At 40.4% G+C, this 21,354-nt stretch overlaps 1 protein-coding gene across 2 annotated transcripts in view; it reads left to right on the top strand.

The window, feature by feature from the left end:
* The window catches only part of dock1 (dedicator of cytokinesis 1), a 170,564-nt gene that overhangs the window by 17,017 nt on the left and 132,193 nt on the right, over positions 1 to 21,354 (top strand). Inside the window, exons 3-18 of one of the 2 annotated variants that reach the window (XM_058620599.1) lie at positions 334 to 374; positions 514 to 569; positions 1,821 to 1,917; positions 2,149 to 2,297; positions 2,801 to 2,936; positions 4,184 to 4,341; positions 4,826 to 4,907; positions 5,436 to 5,571; positions 7,090 to 7,162; positions 9,033 to 9,112; positions 11,299 to 11,424; positions 11,739 to 11,863; positions 15,703 to 15,801; positions 16,237 to 16,309; positions 19,633 to 19,736; positions 20,288 to 20,471. In XM_058620599.1, coding sequence (XP_058476582.1) covers positions 334 to 374; positions 514 to 569; positions 1,821 to 1,917; positions 2,149 to 2,297; positions 2,801 to 2,936; positions 4,184 to 4,341; positions 4,826 to 4,907; positions 5,436 to 5,571; positions 7,090 to 7,162; positions 9,033 to 9,112; positions 11,299 to 11,424; positions 11,739 to 11,863; positions 15,703 to 15,801; positions 16,237 to 16,309; positions 19,633 to 19,736; positions 20,288 to 20,471 — 1,719 coding nt within the window. Of the gene's footprint in view, positions 1 to 333; positions 375 to 513; positions 570 to 1,820; positions 1,918 to 2,148; positions 2,298 to 2,800; positions 2,937 to 4,183; positions 4,342 to 4,825; positions 4,908 to 5,435; positions 5,572 to 7,089; positions 7,163 to 8,972; positions 9,113 to 11,298; positions 11,425 to 11,738; positions 11,864 to 15,702; positions 15,802 to 16,236; positions 16,310 to 19,632; positions 19,737 to 20,287; positions 20,472 to 21,354 lie in introns of both variants that reach the window. The other variant, XM_058620598.1, reaches the window with a different exon arrangement.

Here is a 21,354-nt window from a genome sequence, read left to right as displayed (position 1 = left end):
CTATTTTACTTAGTCATCAGTAGTAAGTGTTTTGATTGGTTTTGTTTTGTTTTGTTTTGTCCTGGACTCATGTTCAGTAAGATGATATACTGTGTAGGGAACACTGATGATTGTGGTTTAATGCTTTGATTCCAGGCATTAGCAACCCTACACTCCTACATTTTCCTGCTAGGTTTCATATTGCAAGCTGATTTATGTGCACTGTTGGATTATTTTCAAGTTTGATCTTATTTCTCGTTGTAAATTGAATAATAAAACATGCTATGCAGTTTTTATGGAGTAAAATGAGACGACAAACATCTCACATTCAACTCTATTTTTGTTCTCCACTAGACTGGTACAGAGGGCATAGGCTGAGGAGAAAATCCAAAAAGGTGAGTGGCTAATCAACAGTTTCACACTTAAAACTCCATGACTGAGTGTTTACTACACGTAGCTCCTGTTTTTTTTAGCTCTTCAACTTCTGCACCAGTTATACCATTGTGTCTTTGTTGTTCTCTCTTCCTCTTCTAGGGCATATTTCCTGCTTGCTATATCCACCTAAAAGAGGCTACTGTCGAGGGCAACGGGTCAGTACCTCTGAACTTCCACTGTTGAATGATACAATTTCATTTTACAAAAATATGGCCACTGGCAGCAGTTTGTAGATGAGTGTGTGGTCTATGTGCAGGTAGATTAAAAGTTCAATTTCAATATAGGAAGGTTTCATCATCACAAACCTGCAGCATTTAATAATTATGCACTCAAAGTTCATCAACTCTCTCAAGAGAATGGTGCCACAGAAAAAGCACAATTATTTAAAGTAGTGAATAAATATGTAATTGGTTACAGCTATCTTCATTAATTAACTAACTCACTACCCCAGAGCACAGACAGCTTCTTTCTATTGAGTTTTTAGGTACATGTGTGCCTGGGCATGTGACAGCGTCCGGTTTCAAGGGATCTAATGCAACTAAATTTTCTAAATTCTGTCATACAGTGCCTAAGGTATGAGGTGTTTTTAATGACTCATCACAAGTGTTGACACCTCCCTTTTGTGAGCAGTCAGCTTGCTGTGTTTTCGATGGTATGATGATGGGGAATTAAGTGACATTTTAGAGTTGTAATCGCATGTAAATGCTGTGGTAAACTTTAAAGATGTATTATGATTGGACAAATAGTTATGTCCAGTGTTTGCTAAGCCCCATTGTTTTGTGAAGGCATTTTGATTGCAGCCAAGCAAAAAGATCTAATATGTTTAGTCTGGGAAGTTTTCCACATTATGTTAATTAGTATATATGAGTCTTAATCAGTGATTGATTGAGCCTGATCTCCAGCTATTGAGTCAGGTTACATGTTCATGCTCTGTCCAGATAGAAAATAAAAATAATAATAAAAAAGCAAAACTCTTTAGTGGTAAAGTGAATGTGGACGGCCTCCAAGGTTGTTTTCATTTTTAGCGTCTGCAGTTGACGTGATGTGACATTTGTGTTTGTTGTTCCACGAGTCACTGTCTTCTTTAATTTCCTCTGCACAACGAAAATATAAAAATATGTACAAAGATATTTCTTCACAGACCTTTTAACTGAAGCATTTAAATTGATCTTGATTAACTTGGAAAGCAAGCAATAGGTTTAATAACTGTGCATGGGTCCAAAGGTCTAAGACTTTCACACCTGACTGTGTGCGATGAATTAACTTTGAGACCCACGACCCTCAGAGGTTTTCCCTCTCTTCTCTCCTCTCCTCACATGTCCGTGATCATTTTCTGGGTGTGAAGAGGAAAAGGGCACGAATGACACACAGTTAACCCAGATCAAATGTGTTCACTATTAATGCAGGCAAAAGGAGACAGTCATTCCCACTGAGCTGCCCCTGGTTCAGGAGGTTACCACCACACTGCGGGAATGGGCCACAATATGGAGGGACCTTTATGTGGTATGTCAGCCTGTCCTCTCCACACACTATATTGCTGTATATGTTGACATGCATGTGAAATGAAAAAGTAGCTACTAAATTGGTTATCTTTAGAAAATGTTGAATTTGGCATAAAGTGATTCCACTGTTCTGTATTGTTGTAATGACACGGCTGACAAGCCGTCACTGAGTGTTTCAGATTTTCTCCCATGTCTTAATTGTACAAATATTCACCTCTGTTTCCACCTCCAGAGGGACAAGCGGGAGATGTTCAACTCTGTCCGCGACATGATTTACGACCTCATTGAATGGCGTTCCCAAATCCTGTCCGGCACCCTCCCACAGGACGAGCTAACGGAGCTCAAACAGAGAGTCACTTCCAAGATAGACTATGGCAACAAGTGAGCAATTCTGGCTTTAGAGGCCTTTATTATTTTCCTTCCCTCTACTTCCTTCCCAATACAGCTCCTATCCCTTTATCCTCATATCTCTCTCGATAAACGGCTCTTGTTGGAATAGGTCAGCAGTGTCAGTCAATAGAGAATGACAGGTCATCATTTAGCTTGAGGAAAACTGGAGGGAAACCGCACTGTATTCCATCATGAAATGACAGCTCTTGCTGTGTTTGCAGTGAGCTTAGAAAATCGTTTGAAATTGAGAATTGCGGAGCTGTGATGGAACTTTAAACCTTTGGCCAGGTAGAGAAATGACTTTTGCCACTGCAGAAGCATAAAGTGAGGTGATGAACCGGTTGGCAGCAAGCTGTTGTCTGTTCCATAGAAGAAAATAGAAGGGCAAAATGTGGGAGGCGTTTGAAAGAAAACAGAGCTGTAAAACCACTCATTCACAGTTTACATGTGCAGGTTCTGCTTTTCGATTGACTCTTCCTCTGTTTTTACACAAGGTACCTGGATCTTGATCTTGTGGTCAGAGACAAAGATGGAAACATACTGGACCCAGAGCTCGCCAGCACCATCAGCCTGTTCAGAGCCCACGAGGCAGCCTCCAAACAAATCGAGGACCGGATTCAAGAGGAAAGGGTAAAAAATGTTTACAACTCCAACAAAACTCTTAAACTTTTTTTTCCAAAATCATATATTAATGTTAAGTAAAAGTACACTTGTAATTTTGTCAGTGTCAGCTTTGTTCCAGACTGAAATATTTCAACCCTTTAAAGGACCCCAGAGTCATGTTTCTCAAACTTTTCATATGGGGACCCCCTTTTCAAAGCAAACTATCATGACCCTCACATGTAATGTTATTTATAATAGATAAACTAGATGCTTCTAAGAGATTTGCTTGGTGAATTAATCACAACTTCATTTTATACATTTTATTTAAAATGTATCGAGATTTTCTTTTGATAAAAATCTATTAAAAAATGTTGCAAATTTAGTTGGTGACCCAAAAGTCTCAGCACTCTGATTGTAGGGCAGTCATTTCCAGAGATGACTGCATTAGTGTTTAAAATTCCTGAATTTGATTTCAATCTGGAGCCATTATTAATTTGTTAAGGGTTTAATACCAAAACAAGCAGGACTTTGCCTGTATTGTGTGTCCCATTATTATTCTTTAATTTATAAAAACTGAGAATGAAGTGTGTTTAAAGTAGTTACATACACGACCAAAAGGATGTTGTCCTATTTTACTTCATGACAGTTATACTGTACGTCAAACAAGTAGACAGAGAACGTTTCAAGGTAATACAACAACATTCCTCACAAGTTCACTCTGGAATGGAATCCTGGCACTCTGCACTGCCCGGGTGACGTAGTGAAAGTGCAGCCCCACCTGGTCACACACACGGAAAAAAATACTTGGCTGCCTTTCCAGAAACTTGACATCTCTGCCAGATTCCTTTAATGTTTCAATTGGCGTGTCAGTGGCATCCTCACCTGGATGTCAGCTGGCAGTGTGTACCAGTGCCAAATGCAAAAGGCCCTGCAGTTACGTGGACTTATCATACATGACCTTTTCATCCGGAGGTCAACATGATAAATATTAACAATGTTGTCCCAGCATGTTTTTGAAGGGCATGCCGGGAATCTCACTGTCCACGTTTACAGTAGCAATAAATCCCAATGAATCCCACTGCCTTTGTCGACCCTGTTAAATCTAGCTCTTTAACTTGATAAAGTTATGCATACAGTATCTCTTTCTGCGTGCACTGGTGTTATTGATGAGCTCGTTGTTCAAGCTGCACAGGCCCGAGTCCAGCCTGCATGTGACAGAAACCTGTAGAAGAATGCTCAATATTGAACATGACACCTCGGTTTCTCTCTGACAGTCTCAGAAGCAGAATATTGATCTGACCAGGCAAGCAAAGTTTGCCTCCACTCCAGCGTTTGCCCTCTTCGTGACTCTCAAGAATGTGGTGTGTAAGATTGGAGAGGATGCAGAGGTTCTCATGTCCCTCTATGACCCATTGGAGTCAAAATTCATCAGGTAAAACCAACGATCTTCAAAGAAATGTATGTTGTGTCTCCTAGAATACACAATTGAATTGCTTTTCATATAATATATTACAGTCAGTTAAACTTGCAGTCAAATATGAAGTCTTGTTCAGTGACTGTTTTACATTTTGTTGGGCAGTTTTAAAAGAAAGATTAGAATGTGTTACCCTGCAGAATATGAATATCAAGGTCAGCTATGAAGGGTATCTGTTGTAAATCACAACACACATGTTCAGTTGTGCAGATAAGACTGTGATTATGTCCAGAACAAGTAAAGTCTGCAGTTTTCCCTTTATTTAGGATTACTAGAACACAAGCACAGTAGAGTGTCTGGATTAACATGTAGACATTTGCAGCTTTTGATGGAAACTGTAGTTAATGCAACTCATTTCTTAGCTTTAATTCCCTTAAATGTAAAGATGAGTCATGTTTTTTTCTGTTGTCTCTCACTCTCACTCTCACTCTCTCTCTCACAGTGAAAACTACCTGGTGAAATGGTCGAGTTCTGGTCTGGTGAAAGATATAGACCAGCTTCACAACCTGCGTGCTGTCTTCACAGTGAGTGTTTTTGCTTGTCTGTCTGAGTGTGCACGCGAGCCTGTGGTAGCGTACTGTTTATTCAGTCATGTTTTGAGGCATGTGGGAGCCTGTTTGCAGAGCCTGTATTTGTTAAACTCTCTCAGAAGGGAGAGCCTGGCTCGCTGCATGTATTTACCAAGGCAGTCGCCTCTATCTAATGGAAATCCAAGGGCAGGAAGGTCAGCGTGCGCCCCCTAGAAGCACTTTGCTAGTTTTGGAAAGGTATTGCCCACAGGAAATGAATCTCAGGACACAATCACAGATGCTGCTGAAGCAATTTGTATTGAAAAATTCGCCCCCACACAAACTCGTCTACAGCCAAAAATGTGCGATTAATTGATCTGTAGCTGAGCATCCTGGCAGCAGTGTTGCCCAACAAGATGGGATTTTGATCATCTTAAATTGTACACTCTGATTGTAATAGTTATTGATCTCTTGATTCAAAATGTAAGCTCTAAATCTAAGGCAGTCGCATTAGCAACAACTCTCTCTTTTCCCCCTCCTCAGGACTTGGGCAGCGAAGACCTTAAAAGAGAGAAGATCAGCTTTGTGTGTCAGATTGTCCGAGTGGGCCGCATGGAGCTACGCGATAATAACACAAAGAAGCTGACGTCAGGATTGAGACGACCTTTCGGAGTGGCAGGTATAGCAGATTGAACTGATTCTGTTTTACTACGATAATCATTACACATGACATTTATACATTTAAATATCGAGCGTATAAGCCTTGAGAACACCTCCCCTTTGCCAGAACCTCTGCTTAGCTCAAAAGTTTAAATATATGAAGGAAAAATGGAAAGAAAACATTGACTTTGCAAGTAACCAGACGTACATCAAACTAATTAGATTGCCGTGTTGACCACTGTTGTCCAACAGAGAAAATTACACCCTCATGTGGTGTCACGATTCCCAGTGCAGCTTGAAGAGACTTGAAGGTAAATGACAGCCTTATTAACGAGTCTGTGTCTTGAGACATCTGGGTGATTGCTGCTGTACACAGCATGATGTCAGATGCTGAGATTTAGATTTATTTTATTTTTTTTATGATCCAAAAATTGAGACAAAAATGTATTTTATGTCTTTTTTTTTTAGCCATAGTATCTAGTTGAGTTTAAATGCTGTTAAACAATATGATTTCTACCTACCTGTGCATTTCTTAATTTCATCTGTGTATGCTGCCAGAGTGGAGCCTGTGTGAAGGAAAGTTTTTCTTACAGTGAAAGTAGTGCATTCCCACACATTAGGGGCCATCACTGCAAATATTGGCTCGACCTCACTATCACTGCAGTTTAAGCATGCAGAGGTGATACATTCAAGAATCAGTTTGAAGTCGAGTTCCTCGTCTTTGTTTGGCTTTGACCTGTTTGACCTGCATGCTGCTCAGCAAATTGAAGAAGCGTTGTCTCAATGCATTGTGTGTTCAGGAGCAGAGGAGTCATTGTTACAGAGCCGTATGTTGTGTACTAGTATAGAATTTGGCGTACAACACAATAGCATATTTTTTTGCTTGTGTTTTGTAACCCTTTTATTCACCAATGTAGTGTGTAGAAAGAAAGAAAAGGCGACACACACACACACATACAGACATGGAAAGGTAATGTGACAACGCGAGAAGAAAAGATAAATGTAGCAAAACAAGACAAAATGACAAGAAGAAAAACCTGCAAAGTTATTAAACTAAGAAGAAAAAACAAGGATTTTGGTCTTTGTTTAGTTATGTAACGTTTTTGATAACACATTTTATCTCTCCTTCCACAGTTGTTTTGTTTATATGTATTTATTTATTTAAAAAATAATAATAATAATAATAATAATTTGCATCTATCTTGATGTAGATTATGAATAACACACTCACTTTTTCACAGTAAAGTATGATTGCACATTGATTTTGCATATTTCTGGGACTAATAGTTAGACTTGAAATTGGACTTTGGGAAAAATCCAGACAAAAACTGCTATTACATAATTGTTTCTATCATAAAATGTTGATGTGAAGTCAGGTCAGCCGTTTGTTTCACAGTCCCATCCCTTCCTGTCCACTCCAATATCTTAGATTTCACTTTGTCGTTTTCCACCAGCTCTACTGCTGCCTTAATTGTTTTTACTCTCTTCTCAGGTCTTGAGAAAATTTTAACCTCCTTCAAACTTTTTTGTCCCACAGTAATGGATGTCACCGACATCATTACAGGCAAAATGGACGACGAAGACAAGCAGCACTTCATCCCATTTCAGCCGTAAGTGTAACTTTCCTGTATAAATAAGGGAATGAAGATTTTTTTTTTTTTTTTTTTAAAGCTTTGGATAATGTTGGAGCTGATACAGCTTTATTCTCACACTTGCAGCCATTATTTTTGAGTACGTACAGTATGTCAGAGACACAGCGGTTATTTTCTTTAATGTCTTCAGTCCTTGACACTCGATTAGCAGGGGTTTTAAGACAGTAGTTCTCTCCTATTCCCTACTGACTCAATTAAGGCAATCTCATTAACTGCTGCCATTCTCGGGACAGCATACAGATCTGGAGTAACCTTTTCCTTAACGTGATTTCCAGCATAATTGGAAATAGTTCAGATACAGGCAGTTTAGCAGGCAGAACACCCCATTTACCTCTTTTTTTTGCCTGTGAACATAAATCATGGAAATAGGACTCCACTTCCAGTTTGAATAAGAAGAACAGGATCTACAAGGTTTTATTTATGTCTGAGTGTGAATATTTACCAGGGAATTTGAACAGATAAAGTTTTGAAATGGCAGTTTCGTAGCTCATTAGTTTTTTAGTTTTTTTTTCAAGAGGAGCAGAGGCAGGAAGTGGAGGAGCTATTTAGGGAAGGTTTGATGCTGCGGTGTAATTTGTATAGAACCCTCGCATCTAAACAGAAATAGATATGGCTTTTACAGATGAATGACATAGATCGCTTTCTTACTGAAGAACCAACTGAATTTAGATGGTGCAGTTCTGTGATATGTGAAATGGTCAATTAGTCGCTGATTAAAGCCCACAAGCCATTTATCATTTTAGGAACATTCTCAGATCTCAGCGCCTCTCAATTGTGAGGAATTTATGTCTTTTGCTGTTTTCCTTCATCTTAATGTCAACATCTCTCTGCTCTGGAATGTGGATAGAACAAAAACCTGAAGTCTGAAGATGCCAATGTGGGCTCTGGAAGCCTCTGGTTGGCTTTCATTGTTGACTGAAAACCCACTAGAAATTCATTGAAATTCATTCCTGTGTTGTGTTTTTTATTTATCTTCCAGCATGTCAAATGTTAGGGAAACTTGTCCTTGTGCCTGTTGTCCTACAATGTTTTGTCTTAGAATGTATAAAGCTCTGCTCCTGCCTTATTCCCTTATTCTACCACCATGATCAGATTGGTTTTGCTTTGTTGGACACCCAGGAGATCTGAAATCCTATCCACAGACAACCTTTACTTCTTTCTTCATCTTGTTGTCATCGCTGTCTTCTCCATGCTTTTCTCCTTGTTTACTCGGAGCCCTTTACACTGCAGATGCCATCACCAGCCACCACACACACACACACACACACACACATCTCTTGCACAGCTGCCTCACTCTTGTCGCCTCTCGCGTACATCAACTGCTAAAGCTCACTCTTTTTCAATTTGGTAGTCTCTACACCTTAGAAGTTCTTACTTAAAAAAACAGAGGGACTGTGTTTGTGTCTGGGATTTGATGCATTTAGGGGCTTTAAGGATTTCAAGTTTAAGATGGACTATGGGCAGGTCAAGCTTCCCACTGCTGCAGTGGCTCTGTAAATGCTGACTGGGCATCATTTTCTAAAAGATATTTCTGTGTGTTTCTGTCACTACCCATCCTGCCTTAATGTTAACTGCTAACAAGTGGCTTTGTGTCTGCCTCGGTATTCGCATCACTCTTCCGTGTTTGTCTCTCTCTCTCTCTTTCATCCCACTCCCCTCCTTACAACCATCACTCTGTGGCTCTTACCAAACCACACCCCACTCCACCTCCTCTTTTCTCCATTATCTCCTCTCCTCCGTGGTGTTTGCCTGTTTGTACACACTGCAGGCTAGCGTTGGATGACGCCATTCGCCACAAGCAGCTGAACATCTCCCGTTTTTCACCCAGGGTGGCAGGCGAGAATGACTTCCTCCAGACAGTCATCAACAAAGTCATCACTGCCAAAGAGGTCAATCACAAAGGCCAAGGTACGATGCAAAGTTCAAACACGGGACACACCGAGAGGGAACTCACCACACAACTGCCAAACTTTTAACACAAATATTTGCATTTTGCACCTGTTTAATGATGGAAATTTCAACCCGGATCATAAAATTGTCTGTTTTCATTTCTATGAGCCGCCTCAGAAACAGAATTAGCATTTTAATAACTTCCAGTTTCCATTTCTAGACGGACCAACCAGATTTGAGCTTTTTGAGCAGGCTTTGGTTAAGATGTGGAACTTTGAACTGACCTGTTGTCTGCATTTACTTGCAACATACAGATGCATACATACATACAGATTATCTAAAAACCTGCCAGTTTAAAAGGGTTGTTCTCTTAACTTCAACTCCATCTGTCCTACATCATGTTGGTGTACACTGTACACAGTGTACACTGGATTAACCTCATAGGTTTATTTCGCACAATATCTGTATAGTTTCCTTAGTTAAAATCAGTACTGCTCGATGTTTTATTTTTTTCTGGAGGTAAAATGACAATTGAGTTGAAGAAACTGCACACAGATGCAGTATTTCTAATTTTATATTTTTGCCTCCTATTACCTACCTTAGGAGACAGAGAAATGCAATATTTGTAAAAGTCTTAGTATAATTAAAATAAATATATAATAATAGAATAAAACAAGCTGTTTATTTCGAGTTGTGTGTGCTATTATCAACGTAGAAAAAGTTCTGTAATTGACATTTGCACAGAAAGTACCCTGGCAGTTCATCTTGCTAATAGGAACATAATTCTTTGTCAAGTGCCGACATTGTAAATCACTGCTCATACTATAAATAGTTGGCCTTGTCACCATGACTACAGGATCTAAGTAAACCAGTTTTTTGATTAGGCTGGTGAGATGTCTGCAGAGATGAAATCTTGGCGCTTTGACATGGGTGGTTAGAAGAACTACATGAGCCGACTTGCTTGATATCTGTGCTGGGAGGGTGAGGAACAACACGGCAGCCTCCATGGCATTGTCATGCCCTATAAAACAGTACTTGGATAAATGTCAGATCTGATCCATGCCACATCAGGAAGAACAGTGGAACACGGCGAGCAGCTGTTTTTGTTATGCTGCCATATTAAAGGCTCCCAGCTAGTCTGGTGAGAGATGTGTCACTCATACCAATATGGCGCTTGTACAGGGTTCACAAGCACTGCTCAGTTTGGTGGCCTTTGGCAGGGTTTATCACAGGATGCCTGCATAATTATTATTATATTTTCACTTTGTAGAAGTGTGTATCTGGGCTGCTTTCTTTTTGCTTTCACGACCTTCTGCAGGTTGTTTGATTTAGATATTCAAATTTCTGGTGCCTTCTGTTTATTGGAGACTAATTATTTAAGTTTGAGAATGAATTACAATACTGTACAAAAATTATACTCAATCGAAAGCTGCCTAATGAAAGTACTGTGGGGAATTTGAGACATTACGAAATGCAGGTCAAAGGTGCTCAGAACATTCACAAATACTGTTCGACATGGCAGTACAGTATCGGAGGAAAATAGACAGCATATCAGTGTAAAATAAGATTAGAGGGAAAAAGTGTTTCCTGTGCATTTGTTTTTGTATAGTGTGCAAATATGTAAACATCGGCTAACCGGCGACACAATCGCTTTTTTATTGAACTCCGTTTTGTAAACTACTTTAAATGGATAAACTTGGATATAGTCACTCACTCACGACACACGTGGAGATGCATTCAAATGCTATGTGTAAAGTGACATTCCTGAAGTGGTCTGCTTGTGTGTGAATCATTCAGCACTCGTGCTAATGTCAGGTGCTAATGGGGCTTGAGAGTCAGCGTTTACCCTTCACACCAAGGTGAACTTGCCTTTATGTGCTTCGATATCAGTTTGAATGGCTCTAAATACTGTGTGAGGTCAGTGGTCTGATGGTGTTTTTACTACGGTGGTAGAGTAACTTTATTCTCAGATATTGTACTACACTTACTACACCTCATTTTCAGCCAAGTTTGTAGAAATGTTTTTGTTTCCTTATTCTCATCCTGTTCACGAGGGCAGCTTCTGTTTTGTGTCTTGCCCTGGAGCTACAACATGTCACTCAGATTTTCTATTTAGTATTTTCCCTAAGGTGATTTGCTCACACACTGTCTAATCATGTTGTTATCTTGGTCCCGCCCACTTTACTTTCTGAATGCAACACCAGGTCTGTGGGTGACTCTGAAGCTGCTTCCTGGAGACATCCATCAGATAAGGAAGGACTTCCCTCACCTGGTGGATCGATCGACAGCTGTGGCTCGAAAGATGGGCTTCCCTGAGATCATTATGCCAGGTTGAGTGTTTTTTAAAAGCCTCTCCTCAGCTGTCACTCCCGGAGAGTGCCCTTTCAAATTTGATTTACTCAACTCTCCATTTGTTCTGGAAGTGATATAAAACAAGGTCTGTGATTTTACAAAGTGTGAGGAAGAGAATAACACATCATAATTCATTAAGGTTTGATTGAAACATTAGTTATTCAATAGATGGATGTCAGCCATCAAATCTATGGTGCCACTTACTGTAAGTCATGCAATACGTGTGTCCATGTAACTCTGTGCTGTTTGATAAGCGATTATTTCCTGACTCGCTTGTTCCTCTCTCCTAAAGGTGATGTGCGCAACGACATCTACGTGACTCTGGTTCAGGGGGATTTCGACAAGGGGAACAAGACCGCGCATAAAAACGTTGAAGTGACCATGTCGGTTTATGACGAGGACGGGAAGAAACTCGAGGTGAGACTGAGGACTGTTAAGTGTATAACTTTGAAATAAAGACAAATGTCTTTGATATTTAAATCATTGGTGTCTGGATCTTGTGATTAGATTTATGTCACGATAGACATAAGGAAACGTCCCCAACAAAAAGATTCAGAAGTGAATTTTACTGCTCAAAAACTACTCAGCAGTTGCTCCTATCTGCCCCTGCACTGTTGCTGTAAACACAGATGCTCTCTCAGTCAGGTCTGATAGTATTGCTTGACAGAGGCAATTTGCGGATAAAGTACGGGACATACAAATAATAATGACCAAACTCAATATCATCATCAACAACAACAACAACAACAACAACAAAACCTACAAAAGTTATACACTGCAGCATCAACTAACTTACTCTGCTGTTTTTTTTTCCCTGGGTCAGCTCATTCTCAGTATTCAGGACGCAAGTGCTATAGTCAATCGCTCTCTTAGACAGTCTGTGATTTAGCAGGCTTTCTTTAATCTCACACAGCTCAGCGTGCTGCTTAACTGACCAGTGCTGCTATAAAGCAGTGTGATACACAGGCCAGGCTGTATGCCTTTGCCACCTGTCAGAAATGACAGAATGCAGTATTGGCACTCTTTGGCTGATTGACTAGCTTAAAATGTGGTTCACTACTTCAGGAATCAAACTCTATCACTGTCATGAGTTGGTTACAGACCACACCAAGTGTGCAGACGGGCGATATGGGCTGTGTAGTTTGAAAGTTGTGAAGTCCTGCATTTCCTCTTTGGTAGTTGATATCACGTCAAATCTCAAAATGTGGTGAATTTATTTGCAGGCCTTGGTGCAGACGTCAGTGAATTAAAGTTTGCTGGTGGCCAGCAATGAAACACCCAGCTTTGCAGCCTAACTAACATTAATTACACACATTTTTATCCACAAACTAAAACTAGAAAAAAAACAAAAAAACTAACAGTTGAACAACATAATTACGATAAATGCCGATTTGCAAACTGAAGAGAATGTTTAATGGACTCCAGATTCATAGTGCTGTCTAGATTTTAATCATGTACCAACCCATCAGTGTCTAATGTCCTAATAAATTATTCTCCCCCACACAGTTCTAAGCCTGCAACCCCCTTCTGTGTTGTTTAATTACCATCACCCCCTGCTTGACTTAACCTCTCCTTTTGCAGAGGGCATTAGTTAATGTGGCACATGAGAGGTGTAGAGATGTTTGACAGGAGGAGTATGTGGGAGGACCTGAGTAGGAGGTGTGTGTCTGTGGGAGTGTGTGTGTGTGTGTGCGCTCACATTGTGAGTTTTGTTAAAAGAACAGAAATTAATACTGCCGAGTATAAATATCCACTGACTCGCAGTGATGTTTTTTCTTTTTTTTTGTTTAAAATGGTTAAAAAAAAGTTTTAATTTATTAACTTTAAACCAAGCTTTTTCTCCAGTTTCATTTTCCAAAATTACAGCCACCCTCAAAAAAACTCTTCAATTTAAAAAAATTGACATTGAGAAAAGTCCACCTGCTGTAAAGTATCTTCATTTATGCCCTCGGTTCTCGCTCCTTTAGCACTAATTACTGCATCAATGCAGAGTGGCGTGGAGGCACAGCCTGTGAGAAAACATAAAATAGTTTCATTTATTTGAAATAACACACATTTTTACTTTCTTAAACATCATTTTCATGATACTGTTTTGAGCTGCACCTTCTGGTGTATTGCATTATCCTTTGCTGCAGGGATGTTGTTGATTGAGTTATATTCTGAGGATGCAAAACTATCATGTCCACGCTCAGTGTGGAATGAGAGTGGATGTTATTTAGACCGATGATGAATAAATTATTTGAGAAGACAGAGCTTGGGTCGTGGGGAGGCCTCCTACGACTGGCAAATCACAACTGTGCGCTGTTCCCCTCGGCATCCTCATTTATACACATTAGGCTGAGACTGAGAGTCTTTATCTGTGATTTTTCCCAGTAGGCTGAGGAAATGTAAGGATCAGTGGTGATTATACTGTAAATACAGTTCACATAATACAGTCAGTGCTTGATGGTCTCATTGTTCATCGCATATTCTCATTGTGATTGTTTTCTATGGCACACACACACACACACACACACACACACACAGTGAAGAGTAAACATTTGTCAGAAAAAGGTTCTGCAAATGATACTAAGGTGTCGTACAGACGGAGACAAAAAGGTACAATTAGAAACAGATATAATAAAGCTGTAATAATAGTTTTTCCTGTACAGTCGTCATCATTAGGTAAAATGTAAAATATATGAAGTAAATAATCAGAATCAGTAAACAAGATTGTCTAAGTGCTTTGACAATAGCTCGTAGTACACACAGCTTTTTGTGAAGGCGAGTGTCTGATTACAGTGGCTGCCAGAGCCTTGAGGATGTATTGATTGAATCAAAGACGGCAGCTGACAATGATCAATTGCCTGATCACATCTATGAATGTCACGGTCGTGTCGTCTTTGCAGTGCCGGCGCTCCCCTTCAACATCGTGTTCTGCACATTTTCCACAGAAATACTCCTTATTTGTTCAGTTCTCCTGGGGTCAGTGCTAATTGGTTAAATTCCGGGATTTTAATTGGCTGACAGGAAATAGTATGTCTGAGATGAGAGGCACTGTCACTTCCTGACAGCCGATTTGATCTTTGAGGTCAGGATAATACACCCTAACTGTAGCTGAGAGTCGAGTTACCGCAAGATCAAAAGAGTATGCATGTTTTGATACCATCAAACCAAAAGCCGTCAAGAAATGTGTAAATTAGCAAATGTAATAAACGGGGACATTATGTAATCTTATTTTGTGCTCTCTCTCTCTCTGTCTCTCTCTCTCTCTCTCTCTCTCTCTCTCTCTCTCTCTCCCTTTTTCATGTCGGTCTCTCAGTCTTTACTGTTTCCCATTTCCCTGTTTTTCTCGTCTCTTTTCACCATTGGATTTTGCTATACTTACGATGTCTCAGAGAGGATTTGTGATTTGTGTTGTAGAGTGACATTCTGGATAGTGGCTTCTTGTCACCTCGACACATTGGCAAACCCCCACAAATCCTTTTCACCCGCAGCTAGACCTTGGCCACTGTCCTGCTTTCCAAACTCTCAAACTCATGAATCCTTAATGAAAGAAGCAGAGTTGCAGAATATGGTACCTGCCCCCCCCTCACTATCTGATCAGTGGAGCTTTAGGTAGAGGGGGGGAGATGGGGCCTGTTATTTCTCATAATTGCTGGCTGTCAGAAACCATTAGTGTTGGGAATACTTCAGTAGCAGTACACTTGCAGGCAAGGGAGTCAGCTTCAGTAGTGGGAGGAAAGAGTTAGGCCAACTCATAGAAAACAAGGCATGCGTGCCGTGCTGTGCACTGTCACTCCATCCTGGTGCCAAATCCCTCAGCGGGGGAAATATGAGTTTACATTCACACCCTGACCCGTTAAAAAAACTCACGGGAGCCACTAGTCAGACCAATTTACATGGCTGGATCTTTCAGCACCAGCTGGTCCTTCTCCCTGTGCCTGGCTTCCCTCCACTCCTCCCTGTTTGGGAAGCACCGCCCCACCTTCTTAAATAATGAATTTCTTCTTTCCACGGTGCCGTCATGAAATTCGCAGCTAATAGGCAGGTGCTGGTGCATTAAGCGCGTCCACACTGCATCCAAGACTTTGTGCCGCCGGGGGACTCGACTAAAATCAGTGCGTCGATTTTCCACGTTCTGCTAACGTGTGCTAATGTTTTGACAGGGTGATGATAGCTTCACCATCATGTTTTGGCCTCTTAAGCCAGCATGACCTGATAACCAGCTGTTTGCTTCATAACGTGTTTAATGCCTTTTCATTCACTTTATTTAGAATGTGATCTTCCCTGGAGCTGGAGATGATGGGATCAATGAGTACAAGTCTGTCATCTATTACCAAGTGAAGCAGCCACGCTGGTTTGAAACAATAAAGGTGTGTCTTTTCTTCCTGTGACTTCCTTTTAATGTTTAAGAACCTTTTCTTTCAAGTGTCTTTCTAGTAAATACTTTGCACCTCCGTGGCAAAACCGTTTGATATCATTCTTAATAAGTCCATTACTTTCACAACACAGGTTTTCATCATCAGAACATTATAGAATAAATGATCATGCACATAAGTTTCCACATTTATACAAGTCTTTATGTTTATGGGGTTTGAACAGCATGGTTTCCTGATGAAATTGTGCCTTTTTGAATCTGACTGTGACAGGATTGTGTGATGTCATCAGCCCAAACTCTATTGCCTCCATACAAAAATAGTATATTAGATTTGTGTGATGTATTGTGTAAAGCTCTTTTCAAAAAGCAGCCTTTTGAGTCCATGTGTGGACAAGGACATCTCACTGCCCCTTTCTCTTCCTTATCGCAGGTTGCTATACCTATTGAAGATGTGAACAGGAGCCACTTGCGGTTCACCTTTCGCCACCGCTCATCGCAGGACTGTGAGTACCAAAGTCGGCATGAGAACGATCCTTTTCCCCCACGATGACCAGTCACACAATTGGCTGTTTATCTATCCACAGCAAAAGTAAAAATAATGGAAGATACCCAATCCAGGCAGATGTGTCGCACAGTGATAAATACTTTGAAGCGTACCCTTTGTCACATTAATCAGAGGTATTACTCTGCCCTTCCACAAAGCAGTGTCATGGAGCAGCTTGTCGGAGAGTACAGCTGGGATGTGAAAAATGCCTGAGGGAACTCATTTGCTTATTGGAGCCAGTGCTGTGCTGAATGTAGCCAGTGCTGTACATCCTTCTGTTTTTTTAAATCCTTTTTAATTTTGAGGGCATAGAGGGCAGGGAGGACCGCTAACTGCAGCCTCGCCATCCCATCTGCCTGCCACATGGTCAGGCCATCCCTCTTGCAGGAGGAATGATGCAGGGGAAAATATTCTAGGGAGGTAATAGTAGCCGTGCCAGCTGTGTACTGCATATACAAGTAACCCATTTGTATCGCACTGGGAGGATATCAGCATGGGGATGTATACCTCTTCCCTAAGTAAGGAAATTGGCAGCCGCTGTCATCCTGCAGTTTTCAAAACCCTCATACTCTGTTTGCTTCTCACCTGCAGGATTGTGGTGTGGAGGATATGACCAATTTTCAAAGCCCAGTGCTGGCATATAATCCACCTGGAGAGCCTTCTTGTCATGCTTGGCACCTTGCTTCTGCAAGGACTAATGCTGTTACGCGGCATGTCTTTGAAACTCTGTGCTCTGCGTTTATCTTGCTGTTAAAGGTTGCTTTAAAAATTGGCTCACCTTAAGAGACTCTGGGACTGCGGAGGCATGCTGATGCTGCCAACTCCTCAGTAGAGAAATTTAATGAAAAGGTGTAATGACTGGATTATGAGAATTTGTGTACGGTTTAAGTCTTTTATTTTTCTGTCAGCGAGCGTTATGTATTACTACACTCTCTGTGAGGCTCTTCACTCCCCTGCACACATGAGTCTTCATAAACATTTGATTTTGATTGTTTGCAGAAGTGACTGCATCTGTGCAGACATGTGTCTTTGGCACGCAGTCTCTTTCTGTCATTTCTGCATTGGCATTGTTGCTTGAATAGTTGAGAACTATGGAATTCCATTCCATGATTACTGGCTTCCGGCAAAACCTGCTGAAACGGTTACATTTGCCACTCTGCAGGATTTTGCTTTTGCATTAGATCATTGGCATTGAAAGAGTGTTAACTGATGCGGTTTATCCTCTCTGTCAGTGTTTGTCAGACTTAATGATTAGATTGTGACGACAGAAAAATAGTCAAAGCTTATTGTAAGTCTTAATAGAAAAGACAGCAAGAGCAGGCCACACTTTGGAAAAAACATAGACCGTACATAGTCTCCTGGTTTTCTGAGGACAACCCAGATATTGAATAGCCACCAAGGGGCAACTCCTCTGGTTGTCAAGAGAAGTCAGTCTGAATGGAAATCAAAGTGATGTCACTTTTGCAAATTATGTGCCCATCTATAGGAAAGTAGACTATAAAACATGGCTCATATGAGTGGACACCATTGTTGCAGGTGAGGTCTGTGAACTTCCATTCCAAAGCCTCAACATTGGTGTGGCCAAAACACATATCTTGACGCCTCTAAACAGGAGTTCAGGTTATTTTGGGTCAGTATCAATTGCCACAAAATGCATCTTACACATGGCACAAAGTTCTGCCATCAAAACACGGGAAGTTGTTGTCTTTAGTGTCTTTAAAGGGTTTCTGTAGCATACATAATACATGGGACTTTCTTAAATTTGGGTATTTACATATGCAAATACATCTCGCAAGCCTGTCTATGTGGGACTAGGAAATTACCTTTTAAAAATTACCATTGGGAAAAAATGTTGAATTACATCACTTCTCTACTTGTGAAGAACAGAGACTGACAGATGAAATAATTCGAGTTGCCTGCTGTCACATGCCTGCGTTCCTTCTGCTTCCTCCACTAGCTACTGCTGAACCTTTATTATAAACACAGAGTGACAGAGTGCTGCTCATCATGGCTACGCGTGGAGCTCATGTGCTCGCTATCTCAGCCTCCTGGTTGAGAATCGGGGATGCATTAGATTATCACGTTAAAACCACTGTAAGGGATCTTTACCATCTTCTCACATCTCTTTCATCTGTCATTATGCCACTAGTGGATCAGTGGGTAGACCTTAAATTGTAGAACACTACACTCACCATAAATCCCAAGTGACAGCCCACCTTGGAGGCTGGAGTGTGTAAGGAGTTCTACACAAACTTGACTTTGATTATCACATAAAGAATAAGAAAAAGCCTTAGGAATTGTTTCCTAAAAGTGACATTTTTGGAGCTCTCTGGTGTCCTTAGTAAGGCAGTAATACATTTTTTTGTGTGTGGCATTTGTACAGTGTTTACCCTCCACTGGCTCCTCTCATGCCAGCCTAGCAATTATTCACAAGTGAGGCTGCAGGCAGAAAACCAATGAGGGGATTTATGCAGATAGAATGTGCGAGATAGTTCGATGAATCAGGTCTTCCCTGCTCATAAATTTGAGCTTGTTGATCCACCGTGATGATATATGTGACCCTGTCCAAACGCTCTGTTACAGGACAAAGTCATAACTCTCCTGCTTGTATATGGAGCGTTTTTCCTTACACAACGCCTCTAAAAACACACGTGTGTATGCACATGGACATAAGCAGTGTTCCTGCTGCAATATACAGTCACTTCACAGCTGCAAGTCTGAGATCAACTGAAAGTATGTAAACAAAAACCGGATGTAGACAAAAGTGGATCTGTTTGCCTTTATAAGTTTGCAAATATGATTTTTGAAAAGGAAAAATCATCTGTTTGGTCCAATGAGAGCGATTACCTCTGCCTCTTTTAAAAGGAAAAAAATAATTCATCCATGGGTAGTCACAGTATCAATAAAGCCATCATAAGGGAACAGTTAATTATTTTGCCAACTCAGGAACTGACTCAGGGCTTATAGTGCTGAGATTTACTTTAGGGATTATCTTTTTTTATTTGTCTTCTGGTTGTTAATGACTTGTTATAAAGTGAGCTACACTGCATGGTTTACTGAAGTATCTCTACAAGCTAATATCCGTAGCTGATACTTGTATCTCATACTAATGCATACTGCATGTTGTGTGCAAGTTTTTTGTCTTTTTAGGTTGCAATAGTTAAAAAAAATAAATAGGCAATTTGTTTTGTGTCACAAAGTAAACAACTACAGTGATTTAATTTCTCTTACCATCAGGCTGTGCTCCGTCCTCCTCATGTCTTTCTTTTCCTCCTCCCACAGCAAAAGACAAATCGGAGAAGATATTTGCTTTGTGTTTCGTGAAGCTGATGAGGTATGATGGGACGACTCTGAGGGATGGCGAGCATGATCTCATTGTGTACAAGGTAAATGTGAAATATCACCCATAACCTGGTTAAATCAGTCTTTGTTGCTTTGGTGTCTTTGTTATTGTCTGCCTACCTGCCAGGCTGATGAGAGTGGGTCGCACTCTCATCATGACAGGACCATAACCAGATGAGGCGTGGGTGAAAAATTGGTCACATTAAAATTCCATATTTATACCTTTGCATTACAGTGTCCATTTATGTTAATTAAAGAGTTAATATGGGAGAAATGTCCCCAATTAGATTCTTAATTATTTGATTCATTTGTGTTGCAGTTGTCAATCAGGGTTACTGTTCAGTAAACAGTTTTCGTTTTACTCTCATATGCAATGGACTGCAGGAAAAAATCTTTTTATGTACACATATAGACACAATGAAAACTTCATCTTCATCAAACATGCCACAGTAATAAAGCTTAACACTTCTTCACATCATAAACACCAGATATGGATTTCAATGTACTGCAAAAAATTAATGAGCTCCCTCAACTGCCTCTGTTGTAAATTGTTAATTTGCTCACATTGACTGAAATCTCTCTATGGAAAAACCAGGCTGAAGCAAAGAAGATGGAAGACTCGTCTCTGTACCTGAACCTACCCGCCACTAAGCTGGAGCTGGAGGAGAAAGGCTACTCCACCACTGGTAAAAGTATGCATAACCTGGGCAACTGTACCATCAGCAAGGACTCCTTCCAGATCGCCACTCTGGTCTGCTCCACCAAGCTCACGCAGAACGGTAGGAGCTTTTGTACTTCTCCTGTTCATTTTTCTATCTTTTCATCCTCCAAGAGGTTGAGTGCTGTCTGAGGGACTGTGAGCGGGATTGCTCAAAAACTACTGAACTGATTTCAGTGACATTTTGTGGAGATGTGGGACATGACACAGGGAAGAGCTCATCACATTTTGGAGCAGATCTTATTAAAGAATTGAAATTTTGAAGGAGTATGTGCTTTTAGAGCACTTTCTATTTTCTCATATGATTGATTTCCTCCTCTTCCACCCCTCTGCCTGTTACTTTTCCTTTTTTAAACAAGACAACAAACAACTTAGTGACCAGAGATAGTACAGTAAATGTGAATAAGACCAATATTAAAAACAACATAAAAACATAAAGAAACATCACATTTTGAAGCCCCTAGACAATGACAATTTATTCATGCACACTAACCACATATCACTAAAACATTTGGTGGGTTTTTGTTTTGTTGATACTATTATTCTGCCTCTGTTTGAGCTTTGTAAACAGAAACAATGTAACATTGTTTGTATACAGGCCCTGTCAAGCAAAACTATCAGACCTGACTGAGTTTCTGTGTCGATCTCGGTCGGGTATTAATCCAAAGAAAAATCCCCTTGTGTTCTTGTTGGTTTATTGATTAAGGACTCCTTCGAGCAACAGTGACTTTATTTCTAAAATGGTGGTTCACTGAATCATGTGAATAGCTGGTCTGTGTTGTGTCAATGATCCAATTCTTCCAATTACTTGAAACTGAACCACTCTAGATATCTGCTTAGCTTTTCACTGTACTTAATTTGTTGTGCTTCTTTGTTTTCTTTGGTATGTGAGTCACCATTTTAATTAGAGTTAAAATGAGAACTTCCCCATTCCCCTCAGTGTG

The sequence above is a fragment of the Solea solea genome, chromosome 21 (genome assembly GCF_958295425.1).
Source record: "Solea solea chromosome 21, fSolSol10.1, whole genome shotgun sequence".
Lineage (NCBI taxonomy): Eukaryota > Metazoa > Chordata > Actinopteri > Pleuronectiformes > Soleidae > Solea > Solea solea.
This window is presented reverse-complemented; position numbering and strand designations above follow the sequence as displayed.